The sequence below is a fragment of the Hyperolius riggenbachi genome, chromosome 2 (genome assembly GCF_040937935.1).
Source record: "Hyperolius riggenbachi isolate aHypRig1 chromosome 2, aHypRig1.pri, whole genome shotgun sequence".
Taxonomy (NCBI): domain Eukaryota; kingdom Metazoa; phylum Chordata; class Amphibia; order Anura; family Hyperoliidae; genus Hyperolius; species Hyperolius riggenbachi.
The window spans coordinates 265,468,202-265,491,617 of NC_090647.1; the positions used below are offsets into that span (position 1 = coordinate 265,468,202).

At 45.7% G+C, this 23,416-nt stretch overlaps 1 protein-coding gene across 1 annotated transcript in view; it reads left to right on the top strand.

Moving 5' to 3' along the window:
• LOC137544299 (multidrug and toxin extrusion protein 2-like) overlaps positions 1–23,416 on the top strand; it is a 204,465-nt gene that overhangs the window by 21,502 nt on the left and 159,547 nt on the right. Inside the window, exons 2-3 of the mRNA XM_068265355.1 lie at positions 11,481–11,582; positions 13,540–13,608. Of these exons, the coding sequence (XP_068121456.1) occupies positions 11,481–11,582; positions 13,540–13,608 (171 nt within the window). The remainder of the gene's footprint in view (positions 1–11,480; positions 11,583–13,539; positions 13,609–23,416) is intronic.

Sequence of the window (23,416 nt, forward strand, 5' to 3'; positions counted from 1 at the left end):
TCTAGCTACACTGGGAGCCACTATGGGGGCAGCTATACGGGGGGCACCATACTAGCCAGGGCCGGTTCAAGTAACAGTTGGGCCCTAGGGCAAAACTAGCCTGGGGGCCCCCCAACAGACACTCCCCGGCCAAAAAGCATCATTAGAGGCCCTTTGTTGCAGCCAAATTTCCCTCCTGGGCCCCAATCACCTCCCAACTTAACAGACTCTGCAGAGTCCCTGGGGAGCAACAGTTAAGATAGGGGAGGGACACCTTTGGGGCACCTACAGGCTCTGGGGCCCTGGGCAATTGCCCATTTTTTCCTATGGTAGCTCCGGCCCTAATACTAGCTATACTGGGGGCCACTATAGCTACACTGGGGGCCACTTTGCTAGCTACCTTGGGGCCACTATACTAGCTACACTGGGGCCAACTATACTACTTAAACTGGGTGCAGCTATACTAAAACTGGGGGCCACTATACTAGCTATACTGGGGGCCACTATACTAGCTATACTGGGGGCAACTATACTAGCTACACTGGGGGCCAATATAATAGCTACACTGGGGGCCAATATACTAGCTACACTGGGGGCCACTATACTACCTAAACTGGGAGCCACTATACTACCTAAACTGGGGGCAACTATACTAGCTCCACTGGGGGCAGCTATACTACTTACACTGGGGGGCCACTATACTACCTATCTTGGGGGTAGCTATACTGGGGGCCACTATACTAGCTACACAGGGGGCAGCAGCACTACCTACATTGGGGGCAGCAGCAATACTTCCTACATTGGGGGCAACTATGCTGCCTATCCTGGGGCAACTGTACTAGCTATACTGGGGGCAGCTATATTGGGGCAACTATAGTACCTTCACTGGGGCAACTAGCTACCTATACTGGGGGCAACTGTGCTAGCTACCTATACTGGGGGCAACTTTATTACATATACAGGGGCATCTATATTACCTATATAGGGGGCACCTATACCTGACATTACCAGCCGTGGCACGCTCAGTATGCCACACTCGCTCCTTTACTTTTTTTGGGGGGTGTATTATAATACCCAGCACCGGGTATCAAATGCCCTAGGTACGCCACTGCCCCCTGAACTAGACTAGCTCCAAGTGTTTGATAATCCACACAGCCACAGCTCCTGGCAAATCTCCCTTCCTTCAGCATGTCAGTGTCTCCACCGAAGAGTCCCGTCACCAGGCAACAGCCGCCTCCTGCCCAGCCACGCATAATCACACATCACAGCGGTGGGCAGGGAATGGGGGATGTTTGGTGCCGATTGTCACCAGATATGCAGACAGTTACTTACTGTCTGTTGGAGTGTGTGCTACTATAGAGGGGCCTTCCTAGTCTGATTGGTTATTTATGTTGATACGGAGGTGTTAGGGGGAAATATAACCCAGACATAGTGATGTCGCGAACCTCCGATTTTCAGTTCGCGAACATCCATGGAAGGTTCGGTTCGCGTAAAAATTCGCGAACCGCAATAGACTTCAATGGGGAGGCGAACTTTGAAAAATAGAAAAAATTATGCTGGCCAGAAAAGTGATGGAAAACATGTTTCAAGGGGTCTAACACCTGGACCCCCAGGTGGCGGAGTGGGATAGACACCAAAAGTCCCGGGGAAAAATCTGGATTTGACGCAAAGCAGCGTTTTAAGGGCAGAAATCACATTGAATGCTAAATTGCAGGCCTAAAGTGCTTTTAAACATCTTGCATGTGTATACATCAATCAGGGAGTGTAATTAGAGTACTGCTTCACACTGACACACCAAACTCACTGTGTAACACACCGCAAACAGCTGTTTGCATAGTGACGGGCGTGCTGGACTGGTGCGCAACATGGCCAGAGTGCAGGCCGTGGCAGTTTTACAGCCCATATGGTCGCCGGGCTGTGGTAGCTCAATGATAGAACAGTGACTGTCCAACTGATCAAATTTGGTCTGTCCACAATGAAGCAACGACCTTATTATCTTCTTGTATGTAGATAGGCATAGGTAGGAGTCCCAGTATAGGTAGGTAGGCATAGGTAGGAGTCCCAGTATAGGTAGGTAGGCATAGGTAGGAGTCCCAGTATAGGTAGGTAGGCGCCTCAGTAGTTAGCTAGGCATAGGTAGGAGATCCAGTATAGGTAGGTAGGCATAGGTAGGTGCCTCAGTAGTTAGCTAGGCATAGGTCGAAACCCAGTATAGGTAGGTAGGCATAGGTAGGAGTCCCAGTATAGGTAGGTAGGTGCCTCAATAGTTAGCTAGGCATAGGTAGGAGACCCAGTATAGGTAGGTAGGCATAGGTAGGTGCCTCAGTAGTTAGCTAGGCATAGGTAGGAGACCCAGTATAGGTAGGTAGGCATAGGTAGGAGTCTCAGTATAGGTAGGTAGGCATAGGTAGGTCCCCTAGTATAGGTAGGTAGGTAGGTAGGTAGGTGTCCCCGTATAGGTAAGTAGGTGCCCCAGTAGTTAGGTAGGCATAGGTAGGTGTCCCAGTATAGATAATTAGACAGGGCCTGGCTGGCACAGTAATAACAATTACCAAGGTCCAGCTGCAACAGATAGAGCTGTATAATGTCATTTTCAGTGAGCAACACACACACAAAAAAAAATAAAACACATCAGGAGAACATTAGCTCTCAAAAGAGCTGTTGAGGGGTGTTAATTTTAGCAATAACAATCAGCCAGGAGCACGCCAAGAGCCTAACTAATCTTTCCCTAGGAGAAAAAAATCTGCATCAGCTCTCCCTAGTCTGTCTATTTGCAGCAGGCACACGAGTAAGTGTCATGGCCAGCGAGCTTGCCTTATATAAGGGGGGGCTCCAGGGCTTAGTGTAGCCTGAATGGCTACAATGTGCCTGCTGACTGTGATGCAGAGGGTCAAAGTTGACCCTCATAGTGCATTATGGGGCGAATTGAACTTCCGCAAACGTTCGCCTGGTCCAGGTGAACGCGAACCACCAAAGTTCGCATGGAACCGTTCGCTACATCTCTACCCAGACAGGGATGCTGAATAAAGGTTGTCTCATGTTACCTCCTAAGCCCTCTTGAACATTGCCCTCATTTTGGGAAAGAGTATGCAGTGTGACTTGGGAACAGGGCTGGCGCTATAACAGGGGCAACCTGGGTAATTACAGACTGTGCTGAAATGTCATTACATAACATGCTGCTGGTCAGAGAAGATGCAGCCAGTGTTAGATGGAGATAGTAAGCACAGAGCATCGAACTGATAGAGAACTGCACCCACAGGGACAGGTGAAATGTTACTCTGATGAAGACTCTGTAGGGGCCCCAGGGAGCCAGGGTTGGCGCTACAATAGAGGCAAAGGGGGCAATGAGAAGAGGCAGCAAGCGGGTGAAGAAGGGGAGTATGCAGTGATGCTCTCCATGGCCTCGTGATCACAGGGAAACCGGTATTCACGAGCTGTTTTTCCTGATCACGAGGTTAGATTCCAAATTCGTGATCACCTCTCAATCACGCATTCAGTTCTGAATGCACCCGTGATCGAGGTCCAAAACCGGCTAGTGATCATGGATATAATTATTACTTGAAAACTCGCCGACTTTAGCGGTTAATAGCAAAGCCCCTTTACATGCTAGAAACACCAAATTTACAGGATATGTTGAGGAGAACAGTGGGAACAAGAGGAAAAAAAATATTACACAGTTGTTCCACTGATTGGATTGCATTGTACTGTATTGTATTTGCACATAGCACTTTGTTCACAGTTTTTTGAAAGAGTGATAGGTTTTTTTTATTGTATTTCTCTGAATATTTGGGTAATTTTATTATCTACAGTTTTCACTGATAAATAAGCAATTGGTTGCAATATCATATATCTTTATCACTACATTGTCACCACACTCAGCTTATGGGGGATTTCTGATTACATTCAGATTCGAAAGTTTTATTTTAAATGTTTTTAATTTATTGTTGGATAAGTCCTTAATAAACTTTTTTGATTTTTTTTTTTGCACCTGTAACGATGGGTGTCAGCACGCAGAGAAAATCTGATTATTGATGATCTGCAGAATCACCGATAATACAGATATATCGCTAACCTCTGGGCACCTGAAGCGTGTAAGTGTTTGGTGTAACAGTATGAATCGGACCACCGGGGTAGCAGGTGGTCCAATAAGTAGAAACAGACTCTACTGCAGTCAAGGGCTCCAGGAGGGAGCAGACCTTGACTGGTTTGCAGCAGTGCCCCCTCTGAGAAGCAGGGGACCCCTGCAGGAGGACTGCGCACCCAAGGGGTGGGTGACAGTCAGGCAGGCCGGGTCGACAACACACAGACAAATAAAGTACAAAGACAGAAGGCTGATTCGGTATCCAAGGCAAGCAGGGTTTGGCAACGGAATATCAGAAGTGCAAGGTACCAAATCAGAGATCAGAGGAATAGTCAGGAAAGCAAAGTCATAACAGATATCAAACAATGCCTAGTCTGGGTGTGAGGTCCGTGGTCTCTACACCCTGGAACTAGTCTGATGTATAACAGAATGATAACAGTATTCCTAGTCTGGTGTGTGAGGTCCGTGGTCTCTACACCCTGGAACTGGTCTAATGAATAACACAGATGATACACAGTATTCCTAGCCACTTCCCGACCGCCTAAAGCACAGGGGCGGCCGGGAAGTGGAGCCCGCAAGGACCAGCTCACCCACAGAGGCGGTGGTCCTTTTAGGGGCATGGGCGGAGCGATCGTGTCATCCGTGACGCAATCCTCCGCCGGCGCCTGACTCCGCTCACCCGCCGCAACATCCCGCCGGCCATACGGAAGCGCCGGCGGGATGTTAACCCCACGATCGCCGCACGGAAAGTGTATAATACACTTTGTAATGTTTACAAAGTGTATTATACAGGCTGCCTTCTGCCCTGGTGGTCCCAGTGTCCGAGGGACCACCAGGGCAGGCTGCAGCCACCCTAGTCTGCACCCAAGCACACTGATCTCCCCCCCTCTGCCCACTGATCGCCCACAGCACCCCTCAGACCCTCCCCTGCCCACCCCCCAAACCCCTGTTTACACCCAATCACCCCCCTAATTACCCATCAATCACACCCTGTCACTATCTGTCAACGCTATTTTTTTTTTACCCGAAACTGCCCCCTGGGGACTCCTGATCGCCCCCCCACCCCTCAGATTCTCCCCAGACCCCCCCCCCCCCTTGTGTACTGTATACCTCTATCCCCCGATCACCTGTCAATCACCTGTCAATCACCCCCTGTCACTGCCACCCATCAATCAGCCCCTAACCTGCCCCTTGCGGGCAATCTGATCACCCACCCACACCGATAGCTCGCCCGCAGATCTGATGTCAGATCACCTCCCAAGTGCACTGTTTACATCTGTTCTCTACCCTAAACACCCACTAATTACCCATCAATCACCCCCTATCATCACCTGTCACTGTTACCCATCAGATCAGACCCTAATCTGCCCCTTGCGGGCACCCAATCACCCGCCTACACGCTCAGATTGCACTCAGACCCCCCCTTATCAATTCGCCAGTGCATTAGTTACATCTGTTCTTCCTTGTAATAACCCACTGATCACCTGTCAATCACCCCCTGTCACTGCCACCCATCAATCACCCCCTGGCACTGCCACCCATCAATCACCCCCTGGCACTGCCACCCATCAATCAGCCCCTAACCTGCCTCTTGCGGGCAATCTGATCACCCACCCACACCAATAGATCGCCCGCAGATCCGACGTCAGATCACCTCCCAAGTGCATTGTTTACATCTGTTCTCTCCTCTAAACACCCACTAATTACCCATCAATCACCCCCTATCACCACCTGTCACTGTTACCCATCAGATTAGACCCTAATCTGCCCCTTGCGGGCACCCAATCACCCGCCCACACCTCAGAACGCCCTCAGACCCCAGCCCTGATCACCTCGCTAGTGCATTGCTTGCATCTATTTCCCCCCTCTAATCACACCTTGAGACACCCATCAATCACCTCCTGTCACCCCCTAGCACACCTACCCATCAGATAAGGCCCTAATTTGCCCCGTGTGGGCTCCTGATCACTCGGCCAAACCCTCAGATCCCCCTCAGACCCCCTTCCGATCACCTCCCCAGTGCATTGATTGCATCTATTTTCCCCTCTAACCACCCCCTGAGACACCCATCAATCACCTTCTGTCACCCCCCTAGCACTCCTATCCATCAGATCAGGCCCAATACAACCTGTCATCTAAAAGGCCACCCTGCTTATGACCGGTTCCACAAAATTCGCCCCCTCATACACCACCTGTCATCAAAATTTGCAGATGCTTATACTCCTGAACAGTCATTTTGAGACATTTGGTTTCCAGACTACTCACGGTTTTGGGCCCGTAAAATGCCAGGGCGGTATAGGAACCCCACAAGTGAGCCCATTTTAGAAAAAGACACCCCAATGTATTCTGTTAGGTGTATGACGAGTTCATAGAAGATTTTTTTTTTTTTGTCAAAAAGCAGAAATTGATTTTTATTGTTTTTTTTTCACAAAGTGTCATTTTTCACTAACTTGTGGCAAAAAATAAAATCTTCTATGAACTCGCCATACACCTAACGGAATACCTTGGGGTGTCTTCTTTCTAAAATGGGGGTCACTTGTGGGGTTCCTATACTGCCCTGGCATTTTAGGGGCCCTAAACCGTGAGGAGTAGTCTAGAAAACAAATGCCTCAAAATGACCTGTGAATAGGACGTTGGGCCCCTTAGCGCACCTAGGCTGCAAAAAAGTGTCACAAATGTGGTACCGCCGTACTCAGGAGAAGTAGTATAATGTGTTTTGGGGTGTATTTTTACACATACCCATGCTGGGTGGGAGAAATCTCTCTGTAAATGGACAATTGTGTGTAAAAAAAAATCAAACAATTGTCATTTACAGAGATATTTCTCCCACCCAGCATGGGTATGTGTAAAAATACACCCCAAAACACATTATACTACTTCTCCTGAGTACGGCGGTACCACATGTGTGGCACTTTTTTACACCCTAAGTACGCTAAGGGGCCCAAAGTCCAATGAGTACCTTTAGGATTCCACAGGTCATTTTGCGACATTTGGTTTCAAGACTACTCCTCACGGTTTAGGGCCCCTAAAATGCCAGGGCAGTATAGGAACCCCACTAATGACCCCATTCTAGAAAGAAGACACCCCAAGGTATTCCGTTAGTAGTATGGTGAGTTCATAGAAGATTTTTTTTTTTGTCACAAGTTAGCGGAAAATGACACTTTGTGAAAAAAACAATTAAAATCAATTTCCGCTAACTTGTGACAAAAAAATAAAAACTTCTATGAACTCACTATACTCCTAACGGAATACCTTGGGGTGTCTTCTTTCTAAAATGGGGTCATTAGTGGGGTTCCTATACTGCCCTGGCATTTTAGGGGCCCTAAACCGTGAGGAGTAGTCTTGAAACAAAATTTCTCAAAATGACCTGTGAAATCCTAAAGGTACTCATTGGACTTTGGGCCCCTTAGCGCAGTTAGGGTGCAAAAAAGTGCCACACATGTGGTATCGCCGTACTCGGGAGAAGTAGTATAATGTGTTTTGGGGTGTATTTTTACACATACACATGCTGGGTGGGAGAAATACCTCTGTAAATGACAATCTTTTGATTTTTTTACACACAATTGTCCATTTACAGAGTTATTTCTCCCACCCAGCATGGGTATGTGTAAAAATACACCACAAAACACAATGTAATACTTCTCCCGAGTACGGAGATACCACATGTGTGGCACTTTTTTGCACCCTAACTGCGCTAAGGGGCCCAAAGTCCGATGAGTACCTTTAGGATTTCACAGGTCATTTTGAGAAATTTTGTTTCAAGAATACTCCTCACGGTTTAGGGCCCCTAAAATGCCAGGGCAGTATAGGAACCCCACAAATGACACCATTTTAGAAAGAAGACACCCCAAGGTATTCTGTTAGTAGTATGGTGAGTTCATAGAAGATTTTATTTTTGTCACAAGTTAGCGGAAATTGATTTTTATTTTTTTTTCACAAAGTGTCATTTTCCGCTAACTTGTGACAAAAAATAAAATCTTCTATGAACTCACCGTACTACTAACGGAATACCTTGGGGTGACTTCTTTCTAAAATGGGGTCATTTGTGGGGTTCCTATACTGTCCTGGCATTTTAGGGGCCCTAAACCGTGAGGAGTAGTCTTGAAACGAAATTTCTCAAAATGACCTGTGAAATCCTAAAGGTACTCATTGGACTTTGGGCCCCTTAGCGCAGTTAGGGTGCAAAAAAGTGCCACACATGTGGTATCGCCGTACTTAGGAGAAGTAGTATAATGTGTTTTGGGGTGTATTTTTACACATACCCATGCTGAGTGGGAGAAAGATCTCTGTAAATGGACAATTGTGTGTAAAAAAAATTAAAAAATTGTCATTTACAGAGATATTTCTCCCACCCAGCATCGGTATGTGTAAAAATACACCCCAAAACACATTATACTACTTCTACGGAGTACGGCAATACCATGTGTGGCACTTTTTTGCAGCCTAACTGCGCTAAGGGGCCCAAAGTCCAATGAGCACCTTTAGGGTTTACAGGGATGCTTACAAATGAGCACCCCCCAAAAATGCAAGGACAGTAAACACACCCCACAAATGACCCCATTTTGGAAAGTAGACACTTCAAGGTATTCAGAGAGGGGCATGGTGAGTCCGTGGCAGATTTCATTTTTTTTTTTGTCGCAAGTTAGAAGAAATGGAAACTTTTTTTTTTTTTTTTTTTGGTCACAAAGTGTCATTTTCCGCTTACTTGTGACAAAAAATAATATCTTCTATGAACTCACTATGCCTCTCAGTGAATACTTTGGGATGTCTTCTTTCCAAAATGGGGTCATTTGGGGGGTATTTATACTATCCTGGAATTCTAGCCCCTCATGAAACATGACAGGGGACCAGAAAAGTCATAGATGCTTGAAAATGGGAAAATTCACTTTTTGCACCATAGTTTGTAAACGCTATAACTTTTACTCAAACCAATAAATATACACTGAATGGGGTTTTTTTAATCAAAAACATGTTTGTCCACATTTTTCGCGCTGCATGTATACAGAAATTTTACTTTATTTGAAAAATGTCAGCACAGAAAGTTAAAAAAAAATCATTTTTTTGCCAAAATTCATGTCTTTTTTGATGAATATAATAAAAAGTAAAAATCGCAGCAGCAATCAAATAGCACCAAAAGAAAGCTTTATTAGTGACAAGAAAATGAGCCAAAATTCATTTAGGTGGTAGGTTGTATGAGCGAGCAATAAACCGTGAAAGCTGCAGTGGTCTGAATGGAAAAAAAGTGCCTGGTCCTTAAGGGGGTAAAGCCCACGGTCCTCAAGTGGCTAGTCTGGGGTGTGAGGTCTGTGGTCTCTACACCCTGGAACTGGTCTAATGAATAACACAGATGATACACAGTAAACTGGCTAAGTGTGGATTCCCAGGTCCTCCTGGTTCCACCACACTGAAGGATCTGACTAAGGTCTAAGTGCTAACACATAGGTATTCGCAACGCCAGACAACCAGCAACTGAACAGCAAGAGATATATATAGTGAAGCGCTCCTCAGCGCCGCCCAGCTCCCATCAACCAATCATCTGCTGAGCTGGGGTCAGCTGACCGTCCCGATCAGCTGACCCTTCACCTATTGGCATAAAGAGCCTGTCTTGCGGCACGCGCGCGCGTAGCTCTCCATCTGTGTGCACTACTAGGTCCAGACAAACCAGAAGCATGTTGCTTTGAGGAAACCGCCGCTCTGTGCGCGGAAACCGCCGCCTCACGGTCAGCACAAGCGGCGGCTTCTCCGCAATCCTTCACAGCACCAACCTGTGGAGAATTGACTGGCATTTATTTTTATCTAATGAGGGTACATTTTCTCACAAGTATGATAATGTGTAAACTGCACATATTAGAGAATGATGCAGTAAAAAATAAATAAATAAATAAATAAATAAAGCTATAGAACTGAAATTAAAAATATGAGACTATTTCCTTTGCTACTAATGTTCGACTAATTAGAATTCATTATATCATACTTTTTTCGTTTCAGTGTCACTTTAAGTGCTCCCTTTATTGTTTTGAGCTGTGTACAATGCCCTACTAGATACTTATACAGTATGCAGACTATTTTAGGTAAAGGATCACTCAGGCAAAGGTTGCCCTCTAGTGTACAGGTCTTGACACTGCACCATCTGTTCCAATACAATTCAACTGAGCTGTTGTATGCTGTCCATGCAGCTGATCTCTGCCTCCTTGTGAGGCATTCTCGCTTCCTCACTCCACAGTTCAGTGGAGCAGTTAGCCTAATTTCCGCTCTCTTCAAGTTTAACGGTACGTACACAAATTCAATAATCATTGGTCGAAACAACTAATAACGACTATTTCAGCCCCGACAATCATTTTTTACCGCAGCCACGATCGAGCATCACTAAGGATCCATCCTGTCTGATCCTTAATGACCCTGATGCCCAAGGACGGCCAATCACAATGCTCAACCCTCAAAGCCCCCCCCTTTCAGTTTTTAATGTGCATAGTGTGTGCATGTGTACATTACAGTTATTCATTACATAACAGTGAGTATGTATGCATGTGTGTGTGTGTGTCATCTGCAAACCTTAAGTGGTTAAACGGCATCAGAGGGAGCCCGAGGTGAGAGTGATATGGATGCTGCAATATTTAATTCCTTTTAAACAATACCAGTTGCCTGGCATTCCTCCTGATCCTGTGTCTCTAATACTTTTAGCCATAGACCCTGAACAAGCATGCAGCAGATCAGGTACTGTGACTCAGGTTTTACTGGATTAGCCATATGCTTGTTCCAGGGTTTTAAAGAGGAACTCCAGTGAAAATAATGTAGTAAAAAAAGTGCTTCATTTTTTACCATAATTACGTATAAATGATTTAGTCAGTGTTTGCTCATTGTAAAATCTTTCCTCTCCCCGATTTACATTGTGACATTTATTACATGGTGACATTGTTACTGTGGGCAGGTTATGTAGCTGCTCCTAGCTCTTTTGGCTGTTAGAGACAGCTGTAAACAGCTAATTCCTGTTTGTGAACATTGTTACATTGTGGCAGTTTGCCCAGAGTACAGCGGTCCTCAGAGCTTCTTGTGGGAGGGGTTTCAGCACAAAATCAGTCATACAGCGCCCCCTGATGGTCTGTTTGTGAAAATCATTATATTTCTCATGTAAAAGGGGGTATCAGTTACTGATTGGGATAAAGTTCAATTCTAGGTTGGAGTTTCTCTTTAACTCAGACACTATGTATGCCAGAAGATCAACAAGACTGCCAGGCAATCGGTATTGTTTACAAGGAAATAAATATGGCAGCATCCATATCACTTTCACCTCAGGTTCTCTTTTAGTTCTTTGTGCATGGTTGCTTTGGGAACTGTTGCTCAGATGCTGCATCATAACATATGGAGTATAATCAACACTGTAAAGAAACTGAAGTATAATCTCTTGTTTTCCTTCTATCAGGTTGTCTCACAGATGCTTTCCTATCTGATCAATATTGTCAGTTCTGTGTTTTGTGGACACCTGGGAAAAATAGAGCTGGATGCTGTAACACTTGCCAATGCAGTAAGTTTACCAAATTCATCATACAGTTAAAGGGAATCTGAAGTGAAAATAACATGTATGATATAATGAATTGTATGTGTAGTACAGCTAAGAAATAGAACATTAGTAGCTAAGGAAAAAGTCTCATATTGTTTCCAGAACATGAAGAGTTAAAAAAAAAACACACACACACTTCAGTTATCCATGGAAAAGAGCTCTTCTCTAAGTTCTTTGACCCAACTTGGGTCGGAGACAGTCATTTTCTGAAGCACCTCTACATTAAAGAAAGTGAAAAACAGCTTCAGATAGGGATTTACTGCAGGGGAGCTCCGCTCTGTTTCATAGTTTAAAATATTGAGTGTGGCTTGTAATTGCAAATATGATAGAATGATGCATGGTTATGAAAAAACAACAACACATAACTGAAAATAAAAATGAGACTTTTCTTTACTACTGATGTTCAATTAATTATCTGTACTATAAATACAATTAATTATATCACAAGTTATTTTTTGTTTCAGTGTCACTTTAAAGTACAATATAACCACTAGTAGACCCAAGCCCGTTTAAAAACGGGCTCTAGGTCTTTTTTCCACCGCCCCCCGCTCGCCCCACCTCGCTCCCTGGTCCCGACCAGTTGTCCGTACTGCGCACATGCGCCGTAGCAAATAACAGGGACACAGGGACAGCTGGACGCAGCGACACAGGGAGATTATTATAGAGGATTGTTACAGATACCAAAAAATGTATAGGTTTTAGGCTCATTAACTAGCATAATAATTAGCTGCAATTATTCAACTCAGTAATTAGTGGCGCTTGCTATGCTGCGTGGGGTAAGAGTGCACACGTCATTTCTCTACATGTTGTGCACTCCATCCCACAGCATGCATGTGCAACATTATGTCACATGCATGCTATCTGATCATTCACAGCTGGGTGGGGCAGGAGAGAGCATGTGCGGGGCAGAGTGACACATCGTGATGGCCAAACAGGGTGGGGCATGAAGAGATGTGTGCGGGATTGAAGGACATGCATACAGCGGATGGCATGGAAATTATTATTATAGATACTGGGAGGGTCATGGATGTCATTTTAAATGTATAGTTCTATCTTTAAGTATTTGGACTACCATAGTCCTCAAAAGTTTAGGCTCATGTATTTTTAATGCATATCCTGTGAGAGTCATTATGTTTTCTGTATTGCATACAGGCCTGGATTTACCTCACAAGAGCCTATAGGCACAGATGTTCTGGCACCTTAGACTTTGCCCTCCATGAAGCTACAAACCCCCCTGAATGAAACCGCAAGTGCGCTGGCTGCCCCAGCTGTCACTTCTCCCTTACTTTCCTTGCCCATCATAGGTAGCTACAGGTGCCCCTTAGTATTATGTATCCTGAAGTACCCTCTGTATTAAACAGCTAGAGGTGACCCCTACTGAAGGAGGGAGGGAGGTGCTCGAGGAGGGGAGTGAGCTGCCTTTCTATCATCAGCTGCCTGTAGGCATGTGCCTACAGTGCCTTATAGTAAATCCGGCCCTGATTGCACATAAACCATTTATAGATTAATCTTTTATTATCAGACACCCCCAGTTTGCCGTTTTGTCTTCCTGTGCCAATATCAGATTCTCCTTGGCTAAGCCAAGTACATACATGTTATTTCCACCCATCGGGGTTCGGGAAACGAACGCTTGGGTGACAAATCCGGGACGGATGCTGTACAGACGCATTACTGGTTTATACATTTACAGTGTGTTTGTAAAAGTCTCCAAGCAGTGGGAGGAGATCATCTTGGTCAGGTGATCAGCTCTGTGCTGGGGGGGGGGGGTAAACCCCTCCCTTCTTCATGTGATAACTGCTTGCTTAACCAAGAAAACAACCAGATAACCACTTCTTCCTTGTGGTATAAAGAAAAAAAAATTATGCTTATGCAGGTTTTGTTTTTTGTGTTTTAACAAATTTTGAGCTCTCTCTTACAACAGATTATTTCAGTCACTGGCCTTTCAGTGGGGCTCGGCTTGTCTTCGGCATGTGACACACTCATATCCCAGGTATGTGAACACATACACTAATACATTTGTTTAACAAAGATTTAGATGGTGAAATTATTTGAGAGAAATAGAAGAGTAGCAGAAAAAAGAAGCATTCCCTTCTGGCACATTGCGAACAAGGGTACATGTTGCCATTTGCAACATATGATACATACCTCCCAACTTTTTCAACTTTTTGAGATGAGAAAGAGGTACACTTAAGCCATGCCCCTACCACACCCCTGATCACGACCCTAGTCACGCATACCATAAAGATTTCATAGGAAAGAGGTTTTATAATTCAAAACCACACTGGTCCTTTCTATCCTGGTTCATTTTCCATTATAGTAACATTTTAAAATAGGTACTATATCAATTTAAAGGATGGGAATAAAGTTTAGAGTCAAACACATTTAAATATATATAATATATACATAGGCTGGGAATAGAACCCAGCCTACTCTGTAGGCTGCTATCCTAACCATTATACCACCAACACAACACACTGCAATGCTACATGCTGAAGCCAGCCTAGCATGTACCATTATGATATGTCCAAGAGAAAAATGAGCTTGCTTAACGATTTGTAGCATGCCAAAAGCCAACTCACATTTACCGGTAAAAGAACCCAGGCCTACCGATCTGTAGGCTGCTATCCTAACCATTATATGAGAGAGAGAGAGAGAAAGAGAAAGAGAGAGAGAGAGAGAGAGAGAGAGAGATGCGCCGCTGACAGACGCGACTGGAGGCAGGGCTGCAGCCGTTAGCCCTGCCTCCAGGAAGCAATAAATCACGACCAAATCTGAACCAAGTGTGGCAGTGGTCATTTTGGGGGTGAAGGGACCCCGTTAAGCCGCGCTATAGCGGCGGTTTAGCAGGGGCACACGTGCCCCTGCTATATGAGCTCTGAAGCGAGATTTATTCTCGCTTCAGAGTCTCTTTAAAGGAATACTATTGATACCCAAGTGTTCTAAAATGACAGTGTGCAAATAATGTCTAAGTAGCTGTCTAAACATTTTCCTACTTTTCATGTTAAATATCAGAGGCAAAAACTGTAATTTATTGAGGGTAGGATTTAGCTATATTGGGACAAATCAATTGCAGAAGGGGTGTCTGCTTCAATGCACAGCCAGAGTTGCATATCAGACTACAGAAAGCAAATATCAAACATACCAAACTCTGAAAGCAAAAACCGTATAAAAAGCTGTGACAATTAGTTACATTTCCTCTGCTCTCTTCAGACACTTCAGTCAGAAACACAGGACACAGGAGCTGCAGCTGTTGGGAGCTCTCTCTGTCACACACAGAGCTACACATAGAGTTAACTGATCAAGTGTGAGGGGAATTTACCCTCTCCTCATGGCTCAGTCAGCCGTCAGTTTTGGCGTCCGTAAACTTTGAAAGTATTTTGCTAACAATAAACAAAGAAATTGCTACTAAAATGTATACACCAGTACTTAGCAGCACTTCCCAAACAATTGCTGTGTCAATTGAAAAAAATATGTGTATCGATAGTATTCCTTTAAGCAAGCTCATTTTTCTCTTGGATATATCATAATGGCACATGCTAGGCTGGCTTCAGCATGTAGTGTTGGTGGTGGTATAGTGGTGAAGTGGACTACCTACCACGCACTCAGACCTGGATTTAATTCGCAGCCAAGGTATGTAAGCTGGCTTTTGAAATACTACAATTCCCTGGAGGACGAGACCCTCCTCCCTTCGGGAGGAAGGAAGGAAGAGAGGAGGGAGGAGGGGAGGGAGGAGGAAGGGAGGAGGGAGGAAGGTTATCAGGTAGAAATTAGTTAGGTGGGGAAATAAATTTGAATTCCGTAAAAATTCAGCGGAATTTAAAATTTTTCCGCGGAATTCCGTTTTAGAGCTATAGCAATTCCATTCTGTCATATCAGAAACGGAATCACCAAATTCCGGCCGGAATCCAGCGACCATCCCTATTAAAAGATACTAGGAGTGACATATGTGATAGGAGAAACCAATTCAGAATATTTCAACCATGGGTCCCAGACTTTATGAAACTTATTGGGCTCATGTAACGATTGGTGTCAGCAACACAGATTTTTCTGATTATTGGTGATCTGCAGTATCACCAATAATACAGATGCTATACCTGATTATGTGGTGATCTGCAGAATCACCAATAATACTAGTATAGCAAGACACAGGACACCCAATGTGGTATTGTGTTTGGTGCAACAGTAATTGGAGAAGTTATCTCCCGAGGAGTGGGAGATGCAGAAAATATTGTAGCCAAGGATCCCATGAGGAGCACGGAATCCAGACTGTATTGCAGCCAAGAATTCCCTGAGGTGCAGGGAATTCAGATTGTACTGCAGCCAGTGGACCCCTGAGGAGCAGGGACCACTGACCGTGCTGCAAGATGATCTCCTGAGGAGCAGTTGATCAAACAGACTCAGCTTGCAGCTAACAGACACTTGAGGAGCAAGTGTCACAGACAGTGCAGCAAGGCTGATCACCTAAGGGTTAGATGGCAGCTCTTAAGAATTCCCTCACTAGTGGCAAGACCCACTAGTGAGGACAGAAAAGTCAGACAAGCAAGGTCAGCAACGTACGGACAGATAAGGTACAGAGGCAGAAGACTGATTCGGTGTCAAGGTATAGGCAGTGTTGGCAACAGTTATCAGATAGGCAGAAGTACCGAATCAGTAAGCAAGAGAGTAGTCAGGAAGGCGAGAGAGATCATAACAGATAAACAGTAGCAGTGTAGCAATCTCCTAGTATAGGTGTGAAGTCCTTGGTTTCAACCCCTGGGAACTAGACTAAAGAATGGTACACAAATAACAGTAGCAATATAGCAATATCCTAGTCTAGGTGTGAAGTTCTTGGTTTCAACACCTGGGAACTAGACTAAAGAATGGTACACAAATGTCACAATACAATAGTACTTAAAGCTATCAGCGGAATCTGACTAAGTGTGAATTCCCAGCTCCGGCTGGTTCTAACACATGGTAAGATCTGACTAGGGTCTGAGCGCTCACACGTAAGCATTCGCAACAGCAGACAACTCGCAACTGACAGGCAAGTCCTATAAATACCCAGAGCGCTCCACAGCGCCGCCCCAGTCACTCAGCCAATCTGGAGCATAGCTGGAGTCAGCTGACCGGCTTGATCAGCTGACTCCCCTTTTACTTGCATAAAGGTCCTGTCGCCTGGCGCGCGCGCGTAGCTCTTAATCTGTGTGCACTAGAACAGTGTTTCCCAACCTTTTCCGGCCCGGGGAACACTTTCTGACCAAATTTTTCTCCGGGGAACGGCGGGGGGGGGGGGGGGGGGTGTTTGCGCGACCTAGTGGACAGTGCCGTGCGCAGCAGGCTATGGGGGGGGGAGGCGGCTGCATAGCTAGCATAGTTGCCCCAGTGTAGGAGGGAGTTTAGTTGCCTCAGTATAGCTTGTATAGTGCCCCAGTATAGCCAGTATAGTGCCCCAGTATACCCAGAATAGTGCCCCAGTATAGCCAGAATAGTGCCCCAGTATAGCCAGTATAGTGCCCCCAGTATAGCCAGTATAGTGCCCCAGTATAGCCAGTATAGTGCCCCAGTATAGCCAGTATAGTGCCCCCAGTATAGCCCCCCAGTATAGCCAGAATAGTGCCCCAGTATAGCCAGTATAATGCCCCCAGTATAGCCAGTATAGTGCCCCCAGTATAGTGCCCCAGTATAGCCAGAATAGTGCCCCAGTATAGCCAGTATAGTGCCCCCAGTATAGCCAGTATAGTGCCCCCAGTATAGCCAGTATAGTGCCCCCAGTATAGCCAGTATAGTGCCCCCAGTATAGCCAGTATAGTGCCCCCAGTATAGTGCCCCAGTATAGTGCCCCAGTATAGCCAGTATAGTGCCCCAGTATAGCTAGTATAGTGCCCCAGTATAGCCAGTATAGCGCCCCAGTATAGCCAGTATAGCGCCCCAGTATAGCTAGTATAGTGCCCAAGTATGGGTAGGTGGTGCCCCCCGCCCGTCCCCGCCGCTGTTATTACCTTAACAGCTGCCGCTCTCCACGCTCAGCGCATGTGTTTATTCAAGGCAAGCAGCATATCTCCCGGCTGCTCTGTGTGACGCGCAGGAAGCAGGGCAGCGGCTTCCTGTAGCGGCGATATGTATCGTCGTTACTATGGTAACCGAGCCCTGATTCCTGCGCGTCACACAGAGCAGCTGGGAGATACGCTGCTTGCCTTGAATAAACACATGCGCCGGAGAGGGGAGACCGGCCGCTGCTAAGGTAATAGCAGCAGCGGCCGCGGGGACGTGCGGGAGGGGGGGGGGGAAGAGGACGGCACACCAGGCAACATGCCGCGGCACACTGGTTGAAAAACACTGCACTAGAAGGACCAGGCGAACCAGCAGCATGTAACCGCGCGGCAGAAACTGTCGGTTGATACGCGGAGATAGCCGCCATGCCGCTTGCCCATGCGGCGGTATCTCCGCTATCCTTTACAGCTCAATTCTGGTAGCTATGTGAGGTAAATATTTTTTTGTAGGTAAAATACCTCATGAGGTATTTTCCTCTTCTTTTATCAATTCTGAAAGATTTTTCTCCATTTCCGAACATGAGGTAAAACATGAGGTAAATGCATAGAGTGAAGTAAAACATGAGGTATTTCAGTGGTAAGCCTGCAGCGGTAACAGTAAAAAAGGGTGCAGGAGGCTAGTGGACAAATCGGGCGCCGCCATTCACTCCTATAATAATTATCGTTTACTGGGCGCCGAACAGGAAAAAAGGGCACCCAAGAATAATAACGTTTTCCAACGGCGCCCGAAGATTTTTCATGTTTTATAACTGCTTGTGGTGATTTACGTTTCTTATTTCAATAAAACATTATTTTAAATGTTATCCCTTACTGTTTGTAAAACATTATTATTCACGAAACAAAGCGATCAGTACGTAATGTAAATTGTAATATATTTTATCCCTTACTGTTTTTAAAACATTATTCTACACACAATACAGTGAGCACTAAGGAGGGTCTTAGGTTTAGGCACCAACAGGGGGGTCTTAGGTTTAGGCACCAACAGGGGGGTCTTAGGTTTAGGCACCAACAGGGGGGTCTTAGGTTTAGGCACCAACAGGGGGGTCTTAGGTTTAGGCACCAACAGGGGGTCTTAGCTTTAGGCACCAACAGGGGGGTCTAGGGGTTAGGGGTAGGTACAGGGAGGGTTACTTAGGCACCAACAGGGGGGGTCTTAGGTTTAGGCATCAACAGGGGGGTCTAGGGGTTGGTACAGGGAGGGTTACTTAGTAATTTTTTTTTTAAACGTTATTATACGTTTCACTATTTAAACGAAAGATTAACGTTTTTACAATTGCCGATTTAATGCACATTATTTAATGATTTATAACTTTATAAAACATTAATTTTAAACGAAATACAGTACAATACATTTTTAAACGTTATCCATGCTTATCGTTTAAAACCCCGCGCCCTTTTTTCCCAGCGCCCCTTTTTAACGTACGCGCCTGCAGCACATAAGTAATAGTCTTTAATTGTCTTTCATAAGTTAGGATAATCTTTGGAAGATGTTTTTTTTTTGAGGAGGGAAGGTGTATTTGATTATGTAGGAACCTATGAAAAGTAAATTTATAGAATTTATAAAAAAAATTTAAGTAAATTTATAAAAAAAAAAGAAAAAAAATCTAGCTCATTTACCTTTAGAGGCTAGGGGCAGGAGCATTTTAGAGTCTGGGGGGAGGGGGGGGGGTCGTAGCACTTTTAGAGGCTGGGGGAGGGGTCAGCACTTTTAGAGACTGGGGGTGTGAGTACTTTTACTGTTAGAGGCTGGGGGTCTGGAAGGGGGGGGTTACAGCACTTTTACTTTTAGAGGCTGCTGGGGGGGGGGGGCTCGGAGCACTTTTAACCAGAGGAGAACGGGGGGGGGGGGGGAGAAAGGTGTTTGCCGCAGTTTTACTTAATTTTTAAAAAAAATAGAGGCTGTGGGTTGGAGCATTTTTACTTTTTTTTTCCAACCAGAGTTGGAGAATGTCAATGTTGAGGGGGGGCGCGGCAGATGAAGGATTGTACAGGGTTTGGAGCACTTTTTCTTTTTTAAAACAAAATGGAAGGTGGGGGGGGGGGGGGATTCATTGGTCAGATCACTTTTACTTATTTCAGCAAAATATGGGGGCCCTGAACACAACAAGCTGAAAAGGCTCCATGTTATGTGACAGATATCGCAATTCTATCACAACACTGCATTTATCATGTGGTAGAGGTAGGTCTAACTATGTGAGGTAAAAGACATGCAAACACGCACCTTATTTCACTTCAGAATTCAAGTGTGAGGTATTTCACTACTAAATACCACACATTTTTAGTAGAAAATTACCACATGACATTACATGAGGTAAAACTTTACTTAAACCACCATAATTCAAAAGTTGATTTCCCTCATGAGGTAAACCCAATTCCATGAGGTAATTATTTACTAAATGCTACCAGAATTGAGCCCATTGTGTTTAAAAAGAGGAAGAGGGGACTTAGTCAATGTTATCCAAACAGAGAGTGAAGGTTCGGTATTGTTCTTCCATTCTAATGCAATCATTTTCCTGGCATAAAAGAAGAACAGTCTCAGCAATAATTTCCTACTAGAACCAAATGGGAGATTTACTAGCATCCCCAGTAAACACACACCTTAATCTTCCTGGCGGTAAGCCCGAGCTGAGCAGGAGGATTTCTCAGGCCCTGCTGGGCCGATTTGCTCACTTTTTTTTTTTGCAACACTCAGCTAGCACTTTGCTAGCTGCGTGTGCATTCCGATCGCCGCTACTCCGCGCTCGATCGACGCTGATCGCCGCTCTGCCAATCAGTGCCAGGCAGCGCTGAGGAGTGGATCGGGACTCCCTTAGACGTCACGACGTCCATGACGTCGGTGACGTCATCCCGCCCTTTGCCATGGCGATGGGGGAAGTCCTTCAGGAAATCCCATTCTTTAAACGGGATTTCCTGATCAAAGATCGCCGGAGGCGATCGAAGCGGGCGGGGGGATGCCGCTGTACAGCGGCTATCATGTAGCGAGCCCCCCAAAAAAATTTAAAAATAGTACTGCGCTGCCCCCTGGCGGTTTCTAATAGACCACCAGGAGGGTTAAAGACTATAATTGAAAGGTTTAATTTTTCTTCTAAAAAGATAAGCATCTTGGACCAGAAAGCTTGTATTAGTGGGGAATCCCAGCACATATGTTTAAAGAGAACCCGAGGTGGGATTTAATTATGTTAGTGGGGCACAGAGGCTGGTTGTGCACACTAACACCAGCCTCTGTTGCCCCATGGTGTTCCTCCAGGACCCCCCTGCGCGCCGCTATCCACCGCGCAGTGCTAGCGACACACAGTGTGTCGCCAGCACAATGTTTACCTATGCCTGTCTGTCAGCGCAGCTCCCCCGTCTCCTCTGTATCGGCGCTACCCGCCCGCATCCCTTCCCTCCAATCAGCGGGAGGGAAGTGACACGTGCGGGTAGCGCCGATACGGAGAAGGCGGGGGAGCGGCGCTAACAGACAGGCATAGGTAAACATTGTGCTGGCGACACGCTGTGTGTTGCTAGCACTGCGGGAGGGATAGCGGCGCGCAGGGGGGTCCTGGAGGCACACCATGGGGCAACAGAGGCTGGTGTTAGTGTGCACAACCAGCCTCTGTGCCCCACTAACATAATTAAATCCCACTTCGGGTTCTCTTTAAAGGTACCAGGACTGGACCCACATCTCCAGTAGAGATGGCCCGAACGGTTTGCCAGCGGACAGTTCCTGGCGGATATATCAGCTGTTTGTGTCCATGGCGAGCACATGGCGGGTTGTCCTAGTCCTGGAAAAACAAGTGAAGTGGACTCACCCTAAAAACCTCTGCGCCACACGTAGCGCGCTGCGCCACAAAATGGGCGTGGTTACGCGTAGTGTGGGCGTGGTCATGGGTGGGGCCAAATATACATGGCCTTAGCAGTGGTATAAAATGACTGCCAGGGGACGTTTGAGCTCTGTTGTAGTGTATCCCCAAAAAGTAGATGTAATCTCAAAGCATTTCACCCAAAAAAAACACATAATCTGGCAGAGGTTCCCCCAAAATACAGATAATCAGGGCCGGATTTGTACTTTCCAGCGCCCTAGGCCGGCTGTCACCAACCGCCCCCTCCCCATTCTGTCCAATTCAGACTAGTTTGAATGGGCCCTCCTCTGTTTTGCTGCTTTGCCCTGTTCAACAAAGAAGCAGTGCATACTCTATCCACTCCATGCAATTTTGCTCTCCTGTCTGCATGCACAGCAGGCGATAGTGTTCTGGGCTTGCATACTTCAGAAATGATGCTCATGTATGAGCAGCACTTGTCAAGTAGTACGCATACCCATAACACTCCATCAGCTCCTGTGCACATGCATACAGGAGTGCAAAATCACAGGGAGCCCCAGTGGACATCGCTGCTTCTTTGTCCTCTGCGCTACTTGCTGCCGTCAGAGCCACAAATAGGGGACAGTGCAGCACAATGCAGAGAAGCCCATCCAAAACAGAAGACAGGTAAGTAGAAGGATCCGACACTACACACACTGGCATATATGTAGTGTAATGCTATATACACATGATGCAATTTTCTGACAGATTTACTGTCAGGTCGATTATTTCCATCATGTTTGAACTGATTTCAATTTTTCGATCAATTTGCTGTTCACTTCTATGAAAAATCATTCAGAAAATTGATTGGAAAGCAGATCGGACATGTTGGAAATAGTCGATCTGACAGTAAATCTGTCAGAAAATTGCATTGTGTGTACCCAGCATAAGCTCAGGTGTACTTTACACAGTGACAATTTAGCACTTAAGATAGATCTTAAAATCAGTCAGCAGGAAGTTTTGTATCAGAATAACACTTTTTATTGCCTAACCAAAAGAAAAACAGTGAGCCTTTGGTTAATGAGCCATCTTCAGACTTTGTTATTGTATACAAGATGTTAGGCACACAACTTTATATATACAGTTACAGGTGACAGCAGATGCTGACTGGCATAACACACACTTTGCACAAGTGAGAGAGATGCAGGGATCTCTGGAATTCAGGCAGACCAAAGCAAAGCAGGAGAGGTGATTTACTTTGACATGTGACCTCTTATCTCTCCAAGTCCTGCGCCCTGCTGATTTTTATCACCCTAGGCCGTGGCCTCTGTGACCTTCCCAGAAATCCGGCCCTGCAGATAATATGGCAGTGGTTCCCCCAAAATAGACAATCTGGCAGCAGCAGTTCCCCCAACATACACATAATCTGGAAGCAGTTCCCCAAAATACGTGAAACCTGGCAGTGGATCACCCAAAATACACGGAACACCCAAAATACACGTAATCTGGCATCAGCGGTTCCCCAAAAATACAGATCTGACAGCAGTTCCCCCAAATAGTTACCCCCAGTATAGCTAGCCAGGTCTATAGATGTCCCCAGAATAATAAGTAGCCATGTGTATAGTTGTCCCCAGAATAGGTGGTCAGATGTAGAGATGTCACCAGAATAGGTAGCCAGGTGTATAGATGTCCTTAGAATAGATGGTCAGGTGTATAGATATTCCCAGAATAGGTGGCCAAGTGTATAGATGTCCCCAGAATAGGTAGCAAGGTCTATAGGTGTCCCCAGTATAGCCAGGTGTCCCCAGTATATGTAACCAGGTGTTCAGGTGTCCCCAGTATAGCCAGGTGTATAGGTGTCCCCAGTATATGTAGCCAGGTGTATATGTGCCCAGTATATGTAGCCAGGTGTATATGTGCTCAGTATATGTAGCTAGGTGTATATGTGCCTAGTATATGTAGTCAGGTGTATAGGTGTCCCCAGTATATG